General features: G+C 43.4%; 1 protein-coding gene across 6 annotated transcripts in view; it reads right to left on the minus strand.

Annotated features, from left to right (window-relative positions):
* suds3 (SDS3 homolog, SIN3A corepressor complex component) overlaps positions 1–15,829 on the minus strand; it is a 141,858-nt gene extending 126,029 nt beyond the window's left edge. Inside the window, exons 1-12 of one of the 6 annotated variants that reach the window (XM_076025811.1) lie at positions 15,618–15,829; positions 13,943–14,012; positions 13,646–13,803; positions 12,952–13,023; positions 12,304–12,323; positions 12,014–12,170; positions 11,625–11,711; positions 11,430–11,500; positions 11,321–11,342; positions 10,657–10,762; positions 7,722–7,806; positions 4,051–4,150 (exon numbers count right to left, since the gene is read on the minus strand). In XM_076025811.1, the coding sequence (XP_075881926.1) occupies positions 4,052–4,150; positions 7,722–7,806; positions 10,657–10,762; positions 11,321–11,342; positions 11,430–11,500; positions 11,625–11,711; positions 12,014–12,170; positions 12,304–12,323; positions 12,952–13,023; positions 13,646–13,803; positions 13,943–14,012; positions 15,618–15,729 (1,059 nt within the window). In that variant the 5' untranslated portion in view covers positions 15,730–15,829 and the 3' untranslated portion in view covers position 4,051. Of the gene's footprint in view, positions 1–2,781; positions 4,151–7,721; positions 7,807–8,351; positions 8,506–10,656; positions 10,763–11,320; positions 11,343–11,429; positions 11,501–11,624; positions 11,712–12,013; positions 12,171–12,303; positions 12,324–12,951; positions 13,024–13,645; positions 13,804–13,942; positions 14,013–14,829; positions 15,048–15,617 lie in introns of those variants that run through there. The other 5 variants (XM_076025810.1, XM_076025813.1, XM_076025812.1 and 2 more) reach the window with 5 other exon arrangements.
* Positions 15,830–18,151: the final 2,322 nt, after the last annotated feature.

The raw sequence follows: 18,151 nt of genomic DNA on the forward strand, positions 1-18,151 counted from the left end.
ATGAAGGAAGCAGCTGCAAGATGAAGGGCGGCTGCAGCAATACGCACATTTTTAAATTCAAGGGGAAGTAAAATGATGTGTTCATTGTTTTGTTATTGTTTCTAATGAAAGCATTGAAACATCCCATTATCCCATCTCTACACATCTTCAAATATCTCTCAATAGTTAATAAGAAGCCCCAATAAAAGAACCTTAACAGCAGCTGCATCAAAGAAAGTCAAACATCTTTTGGCAATTTCCTCTGGATAAGACTAGAATAGAATAGAATAGAATAGAATAGAATAGAATAGAATACCTTTATTAATCCCACATTGGGGAAATTTACATAAGTACAGCAACAATAAAGAGCAAAGGGAAGAAAAAATATAAAACAAAATAAGGATATTTTTAGGGTAAGAAGGGGAAAAAAGCAAACAAGATATTTACATCTTATGGAAAGTTGGACTACTTACAAGTACAAAAACCCATTTAATAAAAGATAATGTGCAGAACTCTGTGACTTGAGCCATTTGATTTGTTTTCTCTACATGCCAGATTGGTTACTTGAGAACAGAATGGCAATATTTAGGATCTGTTTACACTGAAGTTGTTTTGGAAAAGGAGCAAGAGAAGTGTCAAGAAAGTGACACACACACTGACCTGATTCTCGTGTGAGAGGAAGCGGCTGCTGCTGAGGAACATGAACATTTCAAGTTGACCAGTAGCGCCAGAAACTAAACTTAGCCAAGCCGCATCCATTCCCAAACTGGGAAAAACACCATCAAGACAATTTCAACTGTCAGACCAGAGAAGACTGCTGGAGAGTGATAAACTAGACACACACACGGGGAGAGAGAGAGAGAGAGAGAGAGGGAGAGAGAGAGAGAGAGAGAGAGAGAGAGAGAGTGACACCCACACACACACAAACATTAGCCCACGTCGTCTTTTTTTGAACATGGGAGGCAAGTGTTACTGGATCCCATTTGGCTTGCAGCAGCAGCAGAAGCAGCTAAATGAGATGCGGCCGCCTTCCTTCCCTTCAGCCATGGAAGTGCCAACAAACACGGGGTGAAGGAGGAGGAGATGAAAGAGGAGGCTTTTTTTTTTTTTTTTTAATCGATGCCCGGGGTGACTTTGTTGGAGCGCAAGCAATAACAACCACGGAGGATGACAGTGCCACCCACAGGGGGCAAGACACAGCCGAGCTGCTCCAGCGACTCCTGACGCGCACGACTGCCCTCCGTCTCCTTTTGTTCTGCTCACAGTGGGAGGCAACAGGTGTCGAACACAGTTTGCTGATCAGGCGTGATGTGTAGGGTTTTGCGGGGCGTGGAAAGGAGGCGGGGTGGGGGTGGGGGGGGGTTGTGTTTTTGAGTCCCGTCACGTCCTCGTCTAGCAATGTAACGTCGGGGACAAGCAGCTGTAAACAGACAGCTAAACATGCTGTTTGCTGGAGATCAGCAGACCGACTGTGTGAGCCTGCTGAAAAATAAGCATGTAAAAAAAAAAATAGGTGCAAGATGTGACCTTTAAAACGCTGCAGACTTGAAAAGTATAGGTGACCAGGAGGACCAATCAGGGTTCCGGCCGAGACGGTCGGTAACAGGGAAAAGCCTCTGATTGGTTGAAGCTGTTGTCAACTAGCTGTAGCACTCCTGTTGTTATCCCACTGCACCAAAACCAACTGTCACTAGCATTAGCTCATTAGCCTCACCCCCCCCCCACCCCCTCCAATCAGCATTGGAGGGGAGATGACAGGATTACCAGATAGCAGTGCAATTTTGACTACTTCTTTCTAACCATTTTGTTAAACTATAATTCATATTTAAATTAAAATTCATATATAGAAATAAAACACAAGTGACATGTACAATATTAAACAGCCCTGTCAAATAATGTAATATTAATTCTCTACAGGGGTTAGAGGGATCAATGCCATGGTTTCAACCAGCAGTTCTCCCAGGAAGTGGCTCATGGCCTTGGTGCAGTCAGTGAGTATTTAAGGAGAGTTATGGGATTTTGTGGTGTGATTTTCCCTAAATCGTGCCGACTTGGGCTACTTTCTCTAATTACACCTTGCACAAATTAAAAGGGAAATTGGATCCCACATTAGAGATGAGGTCCTGTTGCACAGCATTGAATTAGTGGCAGGCAGAAAGTCCCACTGCAGTTTGTAATTAAGGATCAAAGCTACTTGGTCATCAGCTTATTGGCTTTCTAAATGTTATCAGGGTTTTGATCAAAATGCAATCCAAGAAATGGGTCGTTTTGTGAGGATGTCGTCAGTTTCGAAGCCTGTGTGTATCACCGGCTGTTGCTGATCAATCAAATTAGCTTCAACGTACAGCACGTCTCCGGGGAAATGAAACAGTGACTGTGTGGAGGGCCGACGCCAGCGTGTGTCACAGTCATTGACTCGAGTCTGCATTCTGCCCGAACCTGAAACCAAAGGCCAGACATGGATGCGATGAGGAGAGCAGAAGGGCGTCACATTCGCTATCAGCTCATTTTGCGCTGCATCCCCGGTACAGAGGCGACAGTTTCTGGACTTGTGCATTTTGTGTTGTACTGCGAAGTAAGAGGGTCCGACCTCCTGTCAGGACGATGCCCAGTCAACTGCAGATCACAGTCAGAGCAAAACGGCACCAAAACATGTATGGCAGTAAGAGTGATCATTTTCTGGTTCATGGATCAGTTGTGATTTGTTTTTGAAAGGAATCAATAGTACATTGTATGACATGGACTGATTACAGCTGGAATGGAGCCAACGTGTATTTACAGTTAACAAGAGCATGGCTCTGCTAAAAGTTCTATGATGATTTCATTGCAATTTCACAATTTGATTAAGTTTTTTTTTTTTGCAAGTCTTTCATACCATTAGATGCCACTGAATCATACACAGTGGGTCATTAAATCTAGGATTTTAAGCCTAAATCACACAGACCAAATGAAGACTATGCCTGTGACGCCTCATGTCTTCTCTATTTTTCACCTTTTTTTTTGTGGGTGCATCTTTATCTCACTGATGGTCCAAAATCAGTTAGGTTGAGCGATTTATTGTCAAAATGATTTATGATAGCAGGCACCAAAACTGCCACCACTTCTGGCTGTAACATCAACTACTGTGACTGTAGTTTAGCTTCAAGCCTCAGCTAACTCTCATGAATTCTCTATCAGACAATCTAACTGAATTGAAGAATCGTGCTAATGTTGTGAATTGAAGAATCGTGCTAATGTTGTGAATTGAAGCTTCAGTTAAATGACTTGTGTGCTGGAAGAAAAACATGATAAAACCTTTAATTGTTTTTTGTTGGTTTTTTTTGTTTTTTAAAAAAAGGCAAAAAACATTTTTAATAAATTGCAACATAGTACTTGCTGTACATGCAAATGCAGTCACAAAAAAAATCCCAGATTAATTCCTTGCTGGAGGCGTTTGCATGAACAGCCAGAAAAACAAACAAGAAACATCAAAACTGCTAATGCAATAATGATAATAAAAATATTGATCAATACAAAGGACTTACAAACACATGAAGAAAAAAAAAAAAGTATCAGCTGTACATTTAACATGGACATGGCAGGGGGGCAGGGGGGGGGGGCACACAAACCAACACATCATCACTGCCCCTTACTGGCGAGCTGCAGCACCAACCATCCCTAGAAATCCTTTGAATTCCAAATGATGGTTTTTGCCATTTAAGGAAATCAGATGTATTGATTTAGAAAACGGCCTGACTTTTAACAGTTTCAACAATGTGACGAGACGAGAGGCTTTGGAGGAGAAATTCAAATAGTGAATTGATGGATGGATGCCGCCGAAGAGGTTGTGTAAGAAAGCGTGGACGTAAAATTCAAAAACTGTTCCTTTACAGCTGCTATCCTTCGAGACCATTGACGTCAAGTGGCCAATGATTCGTAACAGGTGAGTGGCCGCAATGTTGGTGTGCAGCTGAGGTCACACACACACACACACACACACACACACACACACACACACACACACACACACACACACACACACACACACACACACACACACACACACACACACACACACACACACACGGCGCTTTCACGCGGCCGACCGCCGGCGGATGACGAAGGCGCCCCGCTGCAGCTGCCCGAGGTAGATCCTCATCTTGGTGCTGTCGCTCGTCTTCCTCACCCAGATCTGGAGCGGAGCAACCACACACAGTCAGTCCACCTCCACGCACCTTCTCTTTAGTTTTTTGCTTTAAACCAGTGGTTCTCAACTGGTGGAGCCTCAGGACCCACATCCCTTTTTTCCTCATTATAAAGTTCCCACCCAAATTTATTCATCTGGTCAATAAATTATATGTATGTTCACACACACACACACACACACACACACACACACACACACACACACACACACACACACACACACACACGGGCTGGGTAACGATTAAGTAACGATCAATGAGGTAACGAGTTTAATCGCAATTAATTGCATTATTTCCCTGATTAATCACGATTAATCAAGCTGTATACGCAAAATCCAATAATGAATTTAAAAGAAGTGTATAGTGCACTTTTATTTTAATGTTCTACCATATGAACAAAGTATTTTCTTTTCTGGTTCTGCAGAAGCCAGCAACACACTTTTACAAAATAAAAGCACGGATTGCGGGTAAAGGTGCCTACACACTGAACGCGTTTTTGACGCGGTCTGACGCGGGGTATGGCGCAAGTAGGCGCAAGCAGGCGCAGACCTGGCGTCAACGCCCTGTGACGACACCTCGGTGCATCCAATAGGAGAGCAGCCGGTTCTGAAAAAAGGTGGCCCGATACAGAGCGGGGCGCCAGTTCGCGATAGAGCAGGAGTGAGGAAAAACGAAGGAAAAACTTGTCTCGCAGTGTCCCGAGTGTAACATTTGATATGACACCGAGTTCTGGGACTCGACACTAGCTTAAAAATATGTATCAGGTTGGCGACTCTGCTTGGTTTCGGCGCTCTGACGTTCTCGTTACCTCCGGTGCTCGTACTAGGTGCTAGGTGTTTTGCATTCAGGCGGCACCGGAGGCTTGAATAACTGCGGTGGAACGAAATCTCGTTGTGCCACCGTTTGCACACAACATCCTCCCGCTTGCTACTCAGTGCGTCGCTATCCGTTTTGCCGAAACCACGTGCAAAGTACGTTCCGTGTTGTCTAGACTCTAGATGAGTGTAAAATAAAATGCGAATCAACGCGATAACGTCCCGACCCGAATGTATATGAGAAAAAACAACAGCTTTATGTTCATATATTGTCAGGCACAGTTCGATGTAGAGAAGTTTTAACACATATTTAACAGCTGGTGCCATGCTCTGCATCTGGCCACTCCCCCCCCCGGAGCCGGCTGCTCTCCTATTGGCCGCGCCTAGATGTCGATTTAAAAATGTTTTAAATCGAGCGTCACGGCGTCAACCCTTGCGCGACGCTCTGCTCTCTGCGCGGCGTTGCGCTCTTGCGCCGACGTCGCACATACACAATGAATGGCTGCGCTGACGCACCCCCCTGCGCTTGACGTGTTCAGTGTGCAGGCACCTTAACTGGCGATCGATAAATAAATAAGCCGCGGTGGGCTAAACGAAGGAGTAATTGTTGACGCGAATGCAAAAATAAATGCAGTCTTGCTTCGAGGTTCTTTTTTATTTACTTTATTCTTTATCACAATGACCTCCTACGCTCACCCCACCACACTGAGCCATCCGAGGCACACAGGTGAACGTCATTAAATAGCGTCGTGGCTACACCCTACAGTGACACACACACACCCTACCCAGGTGTTGTGCGCTCACAAATTTAAACATTAGAAACTCACGGCTAGGGATGGGCGGTATGGACTAAAAGTTTTATCACAATAATTTCTGGCATTTATTGCGATAATGATGAAAGTGACGATTAAAAAATATAAAACAATTCAACTCCATGTTTTGGGATTTTTTTTTTTTGAAACTGCATATTTTTGAAACCGCACTTGAAAAAAAATGCGCTTACACGAAGCCGTATTAAAAATAAATAAATAAATAAAAATAAATCCCGTTTACACGGATACGCGGCTGGAAACGACTGAAAACGATCTAGTACCTATGCCCGGCCTGGTGTGGTGCCGCAAGTTTATTCCTTAAAGGCGGAAGAAGAAGAAGAAGAACGCCTGAAGCACGCCATGTTTGCAGAAGCGGTAGCTCGCTAAAAACAAGCACCACAGAGAACAGAAAGAAAGATCGCTCTTGAAAAGACGGTGTGGATAAACGACAGAGTTCAACGTCTGCTTCGAGTAACTCGAGTAACTTTACAACACAAAGCCTGAAAAAGTCAATGCTAAAATTGACTCGGAGTTGTGCCAGTAAAAGTTCCTGCCTCGACATCCCGGTCCGCCGACCCAAAAGAAAATAAATAAAAATTAGAACAGGATGTTTGCAAATCGTTTCCGTGCTGTTTATTTTCACTTTGCACACAATCCACGATCGATCCTCGAGCATGGTGGGTGCGCTATCAACCTCGTGCTTGTTATTGTGCTACACATGAGCTGCCGGCTGCCAGCAGCAAGTGCATTGCGCAGGTAATTACGTCATCAACACGAGTTTATCGTTATTACCGTGAGATGACATATTCTTACCGCAAATTCTTAACGCCGATATATCGCCCATCCCTACTGACGGCTCCTACAGCACGTGAGCAACATGCGTTAATGCGCGATAAAATATTTGTCTGCGTTTATAAATAAATGAGTTAACGAGATAATAACGCGTTAACTTGCCCAGCCCTAACATATATACATACATATATACATATACATATATATATGCATACACACATACATATATATACACATATACATACACACACACACATGTATATATACACATATATATATATACATACATATACACACACACACATACATATATACACACACATATATACATATATACACATATATATACACACATATATATATATATATATATGTACACACATACATACATATACACATATATACAAATGTGTATGTTTGTGTATATACAAAGCTGTGACCCAGTCAAAACAGCTCTGCGACCTACTTTTGGGTTGTGAACCACCAGTTGCGAAACGCTGCTTTACAACACACAATTTAAAACAGCAACGCTAGCAGTTAGCTTGCTGCTTAAGAGACAGACCGACCTTGCCACATTCTGCTTGATAATAAAAAAAACTAAACAAAACAAAAAAACCTGCTTCTTTTTGGAACAACAATTCCTGACAGCATTCGGCTGACAGAGGCTGTGTGTTTTGTTGTGGTGCCCTGCCAGAGCAAATACACAACTCACTCATGTCTTTTCTTTATTCTCGTTAGTGGTTTTTGGTCAAGGCAAAAAAGCCAAACCCTCATTTGTTCTCTTGCGGTTATCATAACAGAGGCCATTTTTTTCTATAAACATTGTGTGTGGGGGGGGGGGGGGATTGGAGACAAAGAGGCAAACGCATTCAAGAGGATTTTTTTCAAGAAAGCAGGCTGCAGTGGAAACAACACGGTTGGCTCAACATAGTTCAGCTGGTGGCAGACGCACAAAAAGAGAGGAGACAATGATGCAAAGTGAAAATAAGCAGCCTCTCTCTCTCTCCATATAAAGCACCTATCTATCTATAACCGTTTGGAGGTGATCAATAGGGCACAAAAAGTTCTTCAAGTTTCCAGTGGAAAAAAGAAAGAAAGGCTGAAGAAAGGACAGAGAAGAAAGTGGCAACACAACTCACCTCGTTGGTCCCCACGGAGCTGATAACACAGCTGATCTTGGTGTTGTCCTTGGACTCCAGGTAGATGGCCTGGCTCTTGTGGTACCTGCAAACAAAGAGACAGGGAGGAAACATCAGTGGCTCAGTCAAGGAAAGACGTGGGATAGACAGACAGGCAGACAGACAGACTCATTGCCTTGCTGAAGCAGCAGCAGCAGCATCATCATCTCTCCTCAGACGGCACTGAACTGATCACTGGAATGGAAAGTCAAAACACAACGATTCTTCTCCTCCTTCTCTTCTTTTTTCTCCTCCACCTCTTCTCCTCCTCCTCCTCCTTGTCCTTCTCCTCTAACCAGGGGGACAGGGGGAGGAGCCTGACAGCAGCAGCAGCTCATCGTTAGGGGCTCACGCAGGAATGACGGCTCCCCGCAGCTCCTTTTAAAAGGGCCTGGGGGGGCGCCGTTGTTCTCTGACGAGGAATAAATTAAGACTTTACCTTGAAAGTGAAGTGTGCACACTTAACAGCTCTTCACTTCCCTTTTGTCTACAGCAGCGGCGGCAGATGGAACCCTTCTATTTACCCCCCCCCCACCTCTCTCTCTCGCTCTCTCTCGCTCGCTCTCGCACTCCGGAGTGACCTTATGTGCCGACGGGTCTGATGGAGAGCGGCGCTCTTAAAGCACACCGGGCAGCGTTTGCTCTCACAGCTTTTTATTCCGTTCTCCTGCCTCCCGACCTGACAGCCGCCGCTAAAAGCAGCCGCGGGAAGCTTTACGGCGCTCTGCAGCTCCACGGCCACTTCCTGTGAGCACCAAGGAAACATTGTCTACTGTACATCAAGAGAGACAGACTGTCAGAGGAGGTTATAAAACAAGCCCTCCTGGAGGCTGAAGCCCTCTCTGCCGTGGCAATGTGGCCCCCTACTGGCGGCACAAAAAAAAAACATTCTGATCGCAGAGCGTGTTCTCTCTTTCGGAATCGCAGGAGTGCCACAATTAAAAAGAAATTAATAAATAAATAAATGAATGAATAAATAAATACAGATATAGAGGTACATTTTGTCTTTGTCTTTTCCATTTTATCATTGTAAAAGACAAATGGAAAAACAATTATAAAAGTTTTTTGCCTTTTCTTTGGTGTGGCTTTCCGACCAGGATTAGTAATTGACACCTGATCGCTGCATGGCTAGCATAGGGGGAGGAGGGCTCCAGCTTCTGACAGGTTCATTTTCCACCGGCGCTTCTTGGCTCCACGGTGCGGCTCCACTGCAACTGTGGTTTATCACAGCGAGGCTGACCGAAGATCCCTTGGCGTTTGCTGTGCCTTGCGTGTCCCTGGATTAATACGTTTTACTTCTTTGTATTGACCACGTTTTGTTTTTTGTTTTGCAAAAAAACATTTTAGCGGGCTTGAACTTCTTTAATACTGTTGACTCGTTTCAAATCACTGTCCTTGCTGAGAAAATGAAGACAATGAAATGATCACTTGAGTCATAAAATCTTTTACTTTTGGACAAGATTATCCCCACAACTCATGTCCACACAAAACACTAAACAGTAAAAGCTTCATTCAACAGATGTTGACACGCGTGCGCTAAAATCCCAACATGGAGTTAGCAGTGATGCTCACAATTTATCAACACGACACAGCGGTGTTAATTTGCAAATATCCTTAAAACGTAAAGTTTCATGAGGTCACAACACAGTCACTGCTGGACGGAATGATACGCAATGAAAGAGTCTTCCTGGTGTTGGAGCTAATGACAGCAAAACGGTGTCGTCAGGGGTAATTAAAATAAGAATGATTAAAAAAAAAAATAAAAAAAAAAAACTCCCAGGGATCCCTGAAGTATAAAAGGACCACAGCAGCCGGAGTGAAACCAACAATAAAAATGTTGGAGGTTTGTTCAGCCACAAGCATGTGAATTACCACCTGCCCAGAGGGCAACAGGAGGGAGACGGTCTCCACTCTGCCGGATGGGCAACGGGAGAATAGTCGGCCACGGCTACATTTGAGAGATATATGATGTATGTATAAGGACTGTGAGTGTATTGTGACCTCGAGCAACTTTCATTTTAAGGCTACTTGCACATTACACCCGCCGTGTCATGTTGATAAATTGTTAGCTACCATCGCTAGCTCCATGGTCTGTTTGTGTTGTGTTCGCACGCAGCGAAACTTAAGAGGCGGTGATTCTGCCTCTTAAGCTTAGCCTCTAGAGCAACTTTAACGCAGGCGTGTCAACATCTGTTGAATGAAGCCGTTACCGTTTAGTGCTCTGTGTGGACTTGAGATGTGCCGATATTTTAGTCTAAAAATAAAAGATTTTATGACTCATTTCATTGTTTTATTGTCTTCAGTTTCACAGCGAGGACATTGATTTGAAACAAGTCGACTGAAATGTTTTTTAAAAAAAAACAACAACAAAAAAAACAAACCTGGTCAACACAAAAAAGCCAAACATATTAATACGGGTCCGCCTTTGTGGAAATGCACTCGTACTGAAATGCACCGTTAAGCCAAGAAGCGCCAGTGGAAATGAGTCCAAGGAGCTAGCTATGCTAGCCATGGAGCGATCAGATGTCAATTACTCATCCTAGTCAGAAAGCCCCATCCACAGCCATCTGATTGCCTTTGCTTTAACCAAAACAAAAAGGAAAAAAAGGCAAAAGGCAAAGGCAAAAAAACTTTTGTCATTGTTTTTCCATTTGTCTTTTACAATGACAAAACGGAGAAGACAAAGACAAAATGTAACTTTATATTTGTATTTATTCATTTATGTATTTATTTTTAATTTTGGCACTCCTGTGATTCCATACTTTCTGTGGCATAAAACCCCAAATTATGACATGAAAGCCCAAATGAAACAAACCACTAAATAAACAAATCAGTCTGTCAAGAAGGAAGGAAGCAAGGAAGGAAGTAAAGAGAGCATTGACTTGTTTGTATTTACCATCTTTTGTCATAGTAGAGTTTTCCATCCTCGATTCGGGCCTCATAGCGCTGTGACGGGCTCTCCATGGGGGCGGAGGGGACGTGCTCTGGCGACGAAGGGGACACTAAGGAAGAAAGGAGATCAGTGAATCAGTGAATCAGTGAATCAGGGCTCAATTTGTTTCTCCCAGCAAGAAGAAAAACGATATATCGATATTTTTTCGATACTGAAAGTTAAAAACAATACGGTGTGACTTCTCCGTAGCATCAATATATCGGTACCACGTCGAGGCGACGTGCTGCGCCGCCAACACACACACACACACACACACACACACACACACACACACACACACACACACACACACACACACACACACACACACACACACACACACACACACACACAAATACTCCGAGCGCTCCCTCCGCTCCCTCCCTGCGAGGCAGGAGTGGAGGGAGATTGCGTCGCCAAGAGACTTCACCCCCCACCACCACCACCCCCATCGACAAAACAAAACTTCCGCGGGACTTCAGCCCGATCTCCAACCGGCCCCCCGCACCCCCACCCCCCACCAGTAGTATTGAAAATCATATCAAAAATCAATACTTTCCTAACTATCGTATTGAACTCTGAAATCCAGTACACCAGAGGAAAGTGTGAGACACGAGCGCTGACATACCTGCTCGCTTTGGTGACTTGAGCTGCGGAAGGGGTTCAGAACTTTCATTAGTATAATGTAATAGAGCATCGTCACATACTGCACAGTCTGGCAGAGAATCACAACTGACCTTGTTTAGTGTTCGGAGGTCTTCCATTATCTGGTCGTCCGTCAACAAATAATTTAACTGAGGTTTGAAGGGTTAAGGATGTGAAACCAACTTCTTACTACTTCTTACTTAATGCAACTGCATATGGGCCCCCCCCCCATTTCATCCCAGCCCGACACTACGAGTGCCAGTGTACATGAAGGATATCTGGTGCAGGTTTCCTCCGCTTGTCTGGGATCGGCACCGGATCGTTGGGCCGCCGCCGGAGCTTGCGAGTCATGATGGGTTTCACCTCCATGGAGTCTGTGTTTGGATCGAGTACAGCAGAGAACCAACAGTGACTTTCAGATGGTGTACAGCTTTTATTGTTTTGTTTTGCTTCACGAGTGTGCAGTCGCAGGGAAACGAGCCACAACGACGAGTGCAGAAGAGAGAAAAGAAATCTAATTATCTTGTCTGACTGATTTAATCTTTGCTCAGACAAGTTTAATATTAAAGTTGCAGAGAATTAAAACTCTTGCTTCCAGCTACATTTTTTTTTATCCCTTTTCTTTCTCAACTGCAGACCAATACCCAGATTAATAATACGCTTGTGGCTCCCTTACCGCCCGTCAGCTCCATGGTTAATTTTTCATTCTCGATCATCTTCTTCTTCTCCTCCAGTTCCGCAATTAGGTTTTCCTTCAGCTCAACTTTTTTATCGTCAAACTCCTTTACGGCTGCCTTCTTCTCCTTGATGTAGTTTCTCTCCACCTGCTCGGTCTGCGAGGGGATGAAGGTGGAAATCGAGAGGAAAAAAAGACAAGATTTCCTTTTTTTTCTGGCTAAAAATAAAAATATTAAGAATTTATTTCATTTCGACAACATGGGACTGTCAAAGTGATGACTGACTCACCTCAAGTTGAAGGAATAGCTCTGTAAAATAAAATGAAAACAAACAAAAATGTATTGTTATGATGAGAAGACCAAATCAGTGTCGGTGTGCAGGTGGTCGTAGGCAATGGGTTTGACAGTGACGTGTTGTTCGCCGTGGCAACCATTGTACACTACAGAAACTGCACTATTAAACCACTTAATATGATAATAATAATAATAATAATGATAATAATAATAATAATAATAATAATAATAATAATAATAATAATAATAATGATAATAATAATAATAACTCAAGGTGACTAGTATTCAAAGTATGAAAACACAAACCTAAGCCTGCAAAATACAACAACATAAAGAATTCAACCATTTTTAAACAGTGATAGTCGGTAATCACCTCTCCAGGATTGAACAGAACTTTTTCAGATTAAACCTTTTTTTAATTCATTAACTAAGAAACAATGTGAGCTGGTGATCTCAAAATAGAGAGATTCTATATCCCAGAGTACTTCTTTTTCAGCCCTGTTTAATGCCAGTTCTCCCTCTGCCAGACAACAGAGAGCAGTGAGGCCAAAACCTTAATCATCCTCTCTCTCAATGCTGGCAAGCATAGTCCCCCCCCCCAAACCCCCTCTCTCTTTCTGCATCTCTATAAAGGTGAACTTGCCTGCATTTCTGAGTCTCTCTTTGTACTGCTGGTCCAGCTTCTTCATCCTCTTCTGATACTCCTGCAGAGTTCCTGTAAATACATGATTGAATTGGAACCACAGTGTGTGCTTGACACATCTGTTGGAATTACCTGAAGTTCATTTACAATATTTGAGGCCAGAGTGATGCAAAGTGGTTAAAACGTCTGATGATCAATGCGTATACGTACACGTGTCTGAAGACTCACAGCTACAATTCACGCCTCTTCGGCGACTTTAAAAATACTACATTCAAAGATGTTCGCGAGTCAAGAGTTTTTAGTTTTTAAGTCGTGGTTTGAAATGATATCACACAGATTTGATATTGTTAGATTGGCCTTTAAACAGCTTAGATCAGGTTTAGCCCCCATGATTTCAGGAGCAACCAGCATCAGGCCCAGCAACAACACAGTCCGCAGTACGGCAGACATATACAGTGGTTAAAAAAAAAAGTACTGCACGGCTGTCGTTAGGCTGGGAGCGGTTAAAGTCAACTTAGAAAAGGAGCTGCTTGTGGCAGGAGACTGTCAGCACATTTTCTCTGTTCATCTTTTAAAGAGACAAACAGCGCCAGCACTGTTGCATAAAGACGCTGCTTGCATGGTCGGATGATGTAATAAGTCGCACCACAATGAGTCAGGATCTGGCCGTGTGTCCCTACGTGACACCACTCACCAAGAATCACTTGCCACACAACAAAGGCGGCGATGATTATCCTGCAGACCATCATGTCTGGCAAATCTCTTCTATCTATCATTAAGACACAATGGTGATTACCTTCTTGCAAGTGCTGCAGCTGCCTCTTCAGGGAGGCCAGTTTGTCTTGGTACATCCTGCAATGACATGAATCAAAAGAAGGTGGGCAATGTGGGTCTGATGATTAAAATCAACGACATTCTGGTGTTTCTGTAATTCTGTTTTTTTGTTTGTTTTTTTTAATGGTCAGGCAGCTGAGTTTGTCAGAACACTTACTGCTCTTTGATTTCAACATAGTCATCCTCGTCGTGCTTGGCAAGGTCTGTTTCACTCGCATCTTCTGTGTCTAAGAACAAGGACAGGTGGCAAAAAATAACTCAAAATTCAAGGAGATGGATTCGGTTTTTCAAACTCAACACGTTTGGCACCACTCAGTAATGAAGACGTTTCATGTACTTTTTGCCCTCAGCATAAAACATGCAGCACCACTTGGTGGTTAGATCAAACGCATGCATGACATCAGCCGCAGATCAGACAACGTGCGCGTCACTGCTAAGGTAATGGTGCACACCCAGTTTGGGAATGCCCTCCTGTTCTCTTTTATGACCGTGTGACCGGCCAGAATCCATGTCCGTCGGATCAGATCGAACAGCTTTGCGTCAGGATAAAATGTCCAGCTGGACAACCTCGAGGCCCAGAAACATAAACCATCCGCGCACTGACCGACAGGAATGCAACGTTCGGCACCGATCATAAAGTGTGTTTTGCCGCATGGTAGGATTATTGGCGATCCGGCATCGGGTGTCCTACCAGTGCATGACAGCAGCAACTCTCGTCAGCAGACTATCGCATTTAAGCTAATGCTAACAGACAAACTTGGGGGGGTCAAAGTTTTAAAAGCTGACCCCCACGACGGGCCACAGGGTTACCTTGAGAGCCCGATCCGAGAGAAATGAAAGACCAGGTGGCGTTGAGCTGACACAGCATCTTTCATTTTCGGTTAGCATTAAAGTGCTAGCTTAACTTAGCCGTAGTATGATCTGAAAGGGGACCGGATCCAGTCTCTCGTAGTTAACACTGAAAAACACTCAATATATATCTCGAAGACGGGAAAGACAATTCGATCTTTTCGTTTAGGAGTGGATGCCATGAAAATGGCTAACCTTGCAACGCTGTCATCGCCTCGCTCTCGCCTGGTCTCGTTCTCTTTCAGTGCAGTCCGTTCTGTTTCACCGAAGAGTGTGAAAGGGGGCAGTGCAGTGGACACGGCACGCAGTATCGCCTGCCCGTCGACCTGTCAGTTGTCTAAGCTAATGTTGCGTAGCTAATGCTAATTCACGTTGAACAACGTTCACCCATTTGGCGTCTCGTTCACAGAAAACTATCGAGTCAATTCACAACACACTCAGTACTCGGGGAGGTGGGGGTCCGATTTGGAAACTTGTAAACATTTGATTAAAAAAAGGCGTAGAACTATCATTGGCATGGATTATGCTAACGCTTAATGGAAGCGCGCACGCAATAGAAACTGCGGCTAACGTTGTTAGCATGTAAGCAAAAGTGAACGTATCGCTGTAAAACGGATTTCTATAAATACATTAAGAATTTAATTCGCGTAAACGATTTGACGTCATTGTATTTTGACTTCGGTTATTCGACGGTTGGATTTACATGGCCCGCCATTTATATCAGAGCAAAGAAAGCGATCAGTGTGGCTCAAGCTTGCATTGGCGGACCCTTTATTTGTGGGTCATGGCAGTGTGCTCGACGTAAAAGTGGAAAGGACTACAAACCCCGCCATATCAAAAGTATCCTCCCAAACAATAAAAACATCGCAACACCTCGAAGGCTGTAGAAAGTATTTAACTTGGTCCATACAAAAACACGTTTCCTTCCCTTTTCCAAAAAGTAGACCGAGCCAACCCCTTGGTCAGTTGGTTCAAAACGTTACCTTCTTCGGAGCCTCTTCCCCTAAAACTCCGATCATCGTCGTCATCCACACTGTCAAGATCTTCTTCATCGTTGTAATAATCCACCATAGGCGAGAGCAAAGTTGAAGTCATTTTTGCGTTTGCGAAATGTAAACAAACACAATAAACAACCGATTTGTTTTTGCACCCTGCTTGGAACAGCGCCTACAACTGGCAGGACCTCTGAGTATCAGGACGTCCGGCCCATGGCCTGTATAAACCACCTCAAATACGAAAATGTTACTTGTTTTAAAATCCCACATTTTACTTTTTTAAATCGTTTTTTACCAATTAGTAAATAAAACACAATATCGCGGTGATCCATTTTAATGGTGTCGTTTTATACTTAAACACATTCAATCAGGCATGCGTTGGGCCACCAGAAGCAAAGAGGTCCTTGTTTTGGCTCGCAGTTCAGCGCTTTCCTCAGACTTCGTCGCGAAATATGATAGTTCAGTTCGCACTTTCTAAGAAGTACTGCTTCAATCACACCACTTGTTCTATTTTTGCAGTTGTAGACGCGCTCTTCTGAAGTTTATTCTTTTCGCCTGTGCTGCAGTAAACGCCGAAAATATTGTCCTCATAATAAACATGAACGTAACATCCGACAAAAGTGTGTATTTAAGCGTCAATGTTTTTAATGCAATTTTTTTTTTTTTTTTTTTTTTTTTAAAACGGCAGATCAAAACTTTTCCAACTACTTCACCCATCAATGTATCTTGAAACAAATAATATCTCCCCAACACGTATTCTGTCTTTCCGGTGTTAAGATGAGGATTTCAAAGTAAAGTGAATAATTACTAATTTAAACTGACTCCATTTAAAAATAACTTAAATAAATAGTTAACTAGTAATTAACAATATAGACCCTTTAAAAATTAAGCTCTAGTATTAAGAGATATGACATCAGTCTTCAGTTCAGGGATGGCATACATCAATTAACATAACTATTCAATTTCCTAATTAACATGGAAGAATAGCCCTGGTGTCTGGATTGGAGTATTCAGAGGTTATAAAACATGATACCCAATCTTGTCTGTCCAACTCAGAGGTTAAGGGTTTGAATAGTGCCAATGAAACTTACCATATAACTAGGACATTTTTCCTATAGTTACAAGATACAAATTCAAGGAGATGCCTTTTGGCTCGAAGAGGTTCCTTTCCCATGACATGTAAATCTTGTTAGTTAATTACAAATAACAAAAGGTGAGATAAACACAGTTCTTACCCCCAGTTTGGGGAAAAAAAAACTTCCATTCTTTAGAGAAAACATTTCAGGGTGGGGATTTGACTGTCTTACAGCAACATATAAACATATGTCCATCTGTTGTCTGTACACAACGGTCTATCCAACGTCAACAATGCAAATCTTTTTGACGGCCCTCTGGAGTCTGGATCTGCTCTAGGTTTCTTCCCACAGGGGAATCTTTCCTGGCCACTGTCACACCTTGCTTGTTCTGGAGGCCCAGTTGTTTTTTTTCTCTGATTGTGCAAAGCGCTTTGGGACGCCTTTGGTTGTGATTTAGTGCTGTACAAATAAAAGTTGATTGATTGATTGATTGATTGATTGATCAATAACGACAAAAGAATAATGAAGAGGCAAGAGGCTCCTAGATGTTTAAATATTTGAAGAGTATGTACCTTGCCTTAAGCCATCTTACTGTAGATGCTCCTGGTATTGATCACAGGGCTTTAAGGAGTGCTTGGTTATTGTTCCATTCATTCATTTTGTTTGTATATTAAATAATTGATTAATCTCAACACAATTTTTTTCAGTTGGAGTTCTTTAAGCAGACTTAGAGCAAACAGTCCCAAACAGAATAACATTTTTACCCATTTACTGTTGTTATTTTACCAACCAAAGATATTTTCGTACATTAATTTGTGATCAAATGATTGCAGGAGTGAGCGGGTATGAAAGATGGATGATGGGTGGATGAATGAATGGAAGGATGGATGGATAGATTACCGTTAACACTATGTTCCCAATCAGTATGTTCAGGCTAAATAATAAAATGTACCTGACACGGAAGTTCCGTGTCGAAGGAGTTGGTGTCGATGTCCGCTCCGACAGGGAACATCGACGAGGACACTGAGCCAATCCAGTGCCCTGCTCGTCGCTACGTCACCACTAAACTCGCTTCGTCTCGCTTGGACCCTGGGGGATTGAGGTACCAAACCAGCACCCCCTACAACCGTGTAGCGGCCAGTGTGAACGCCCTACAACCGTAATGTAGCGAGGCGAGGCGAGGCCATGAGAACGCCCCCTAAGAGGCACTAACTAGATCAAATTTACCATGACAATTCGAAGTTGGGGCGACACGGTGGCGCAGTGGTTAGCGCTGCCGCCTCACAGCAAGAAGGTCGTGGGTTCGATTCCAGGGCCTGGGCCTGGGACCTTTCTGTGTGGAGTTTGCATGTTCTCCCTGTGTCTCCCTGTGTCTGCGTGGGTTCTCTCCGGGTTCTCCGGCTTCCTCCCACACTCCAAAAACATGCATGTGAGGTCAATTGAAGA

Source organism: Nelusetta ayraudi, unplaced genomic scaffold, assembly GCF_046127955.1.
Source record: "Nelusetta ayraudi isolate G7.1 ecotype Tasmania unplaced genomic scaffold, CSIRO-AGI_Nayr_v1 ptg000018l, whole genome shotgun sequence".
NCBI classification, from domain to species: domain Eukaryota; kingdom Metazoa; phylum Chordata; class Actinopteri; order Tetraodontiformes; family Monacanthidae; genus Nelusetta; species Nelusetta ayraudi.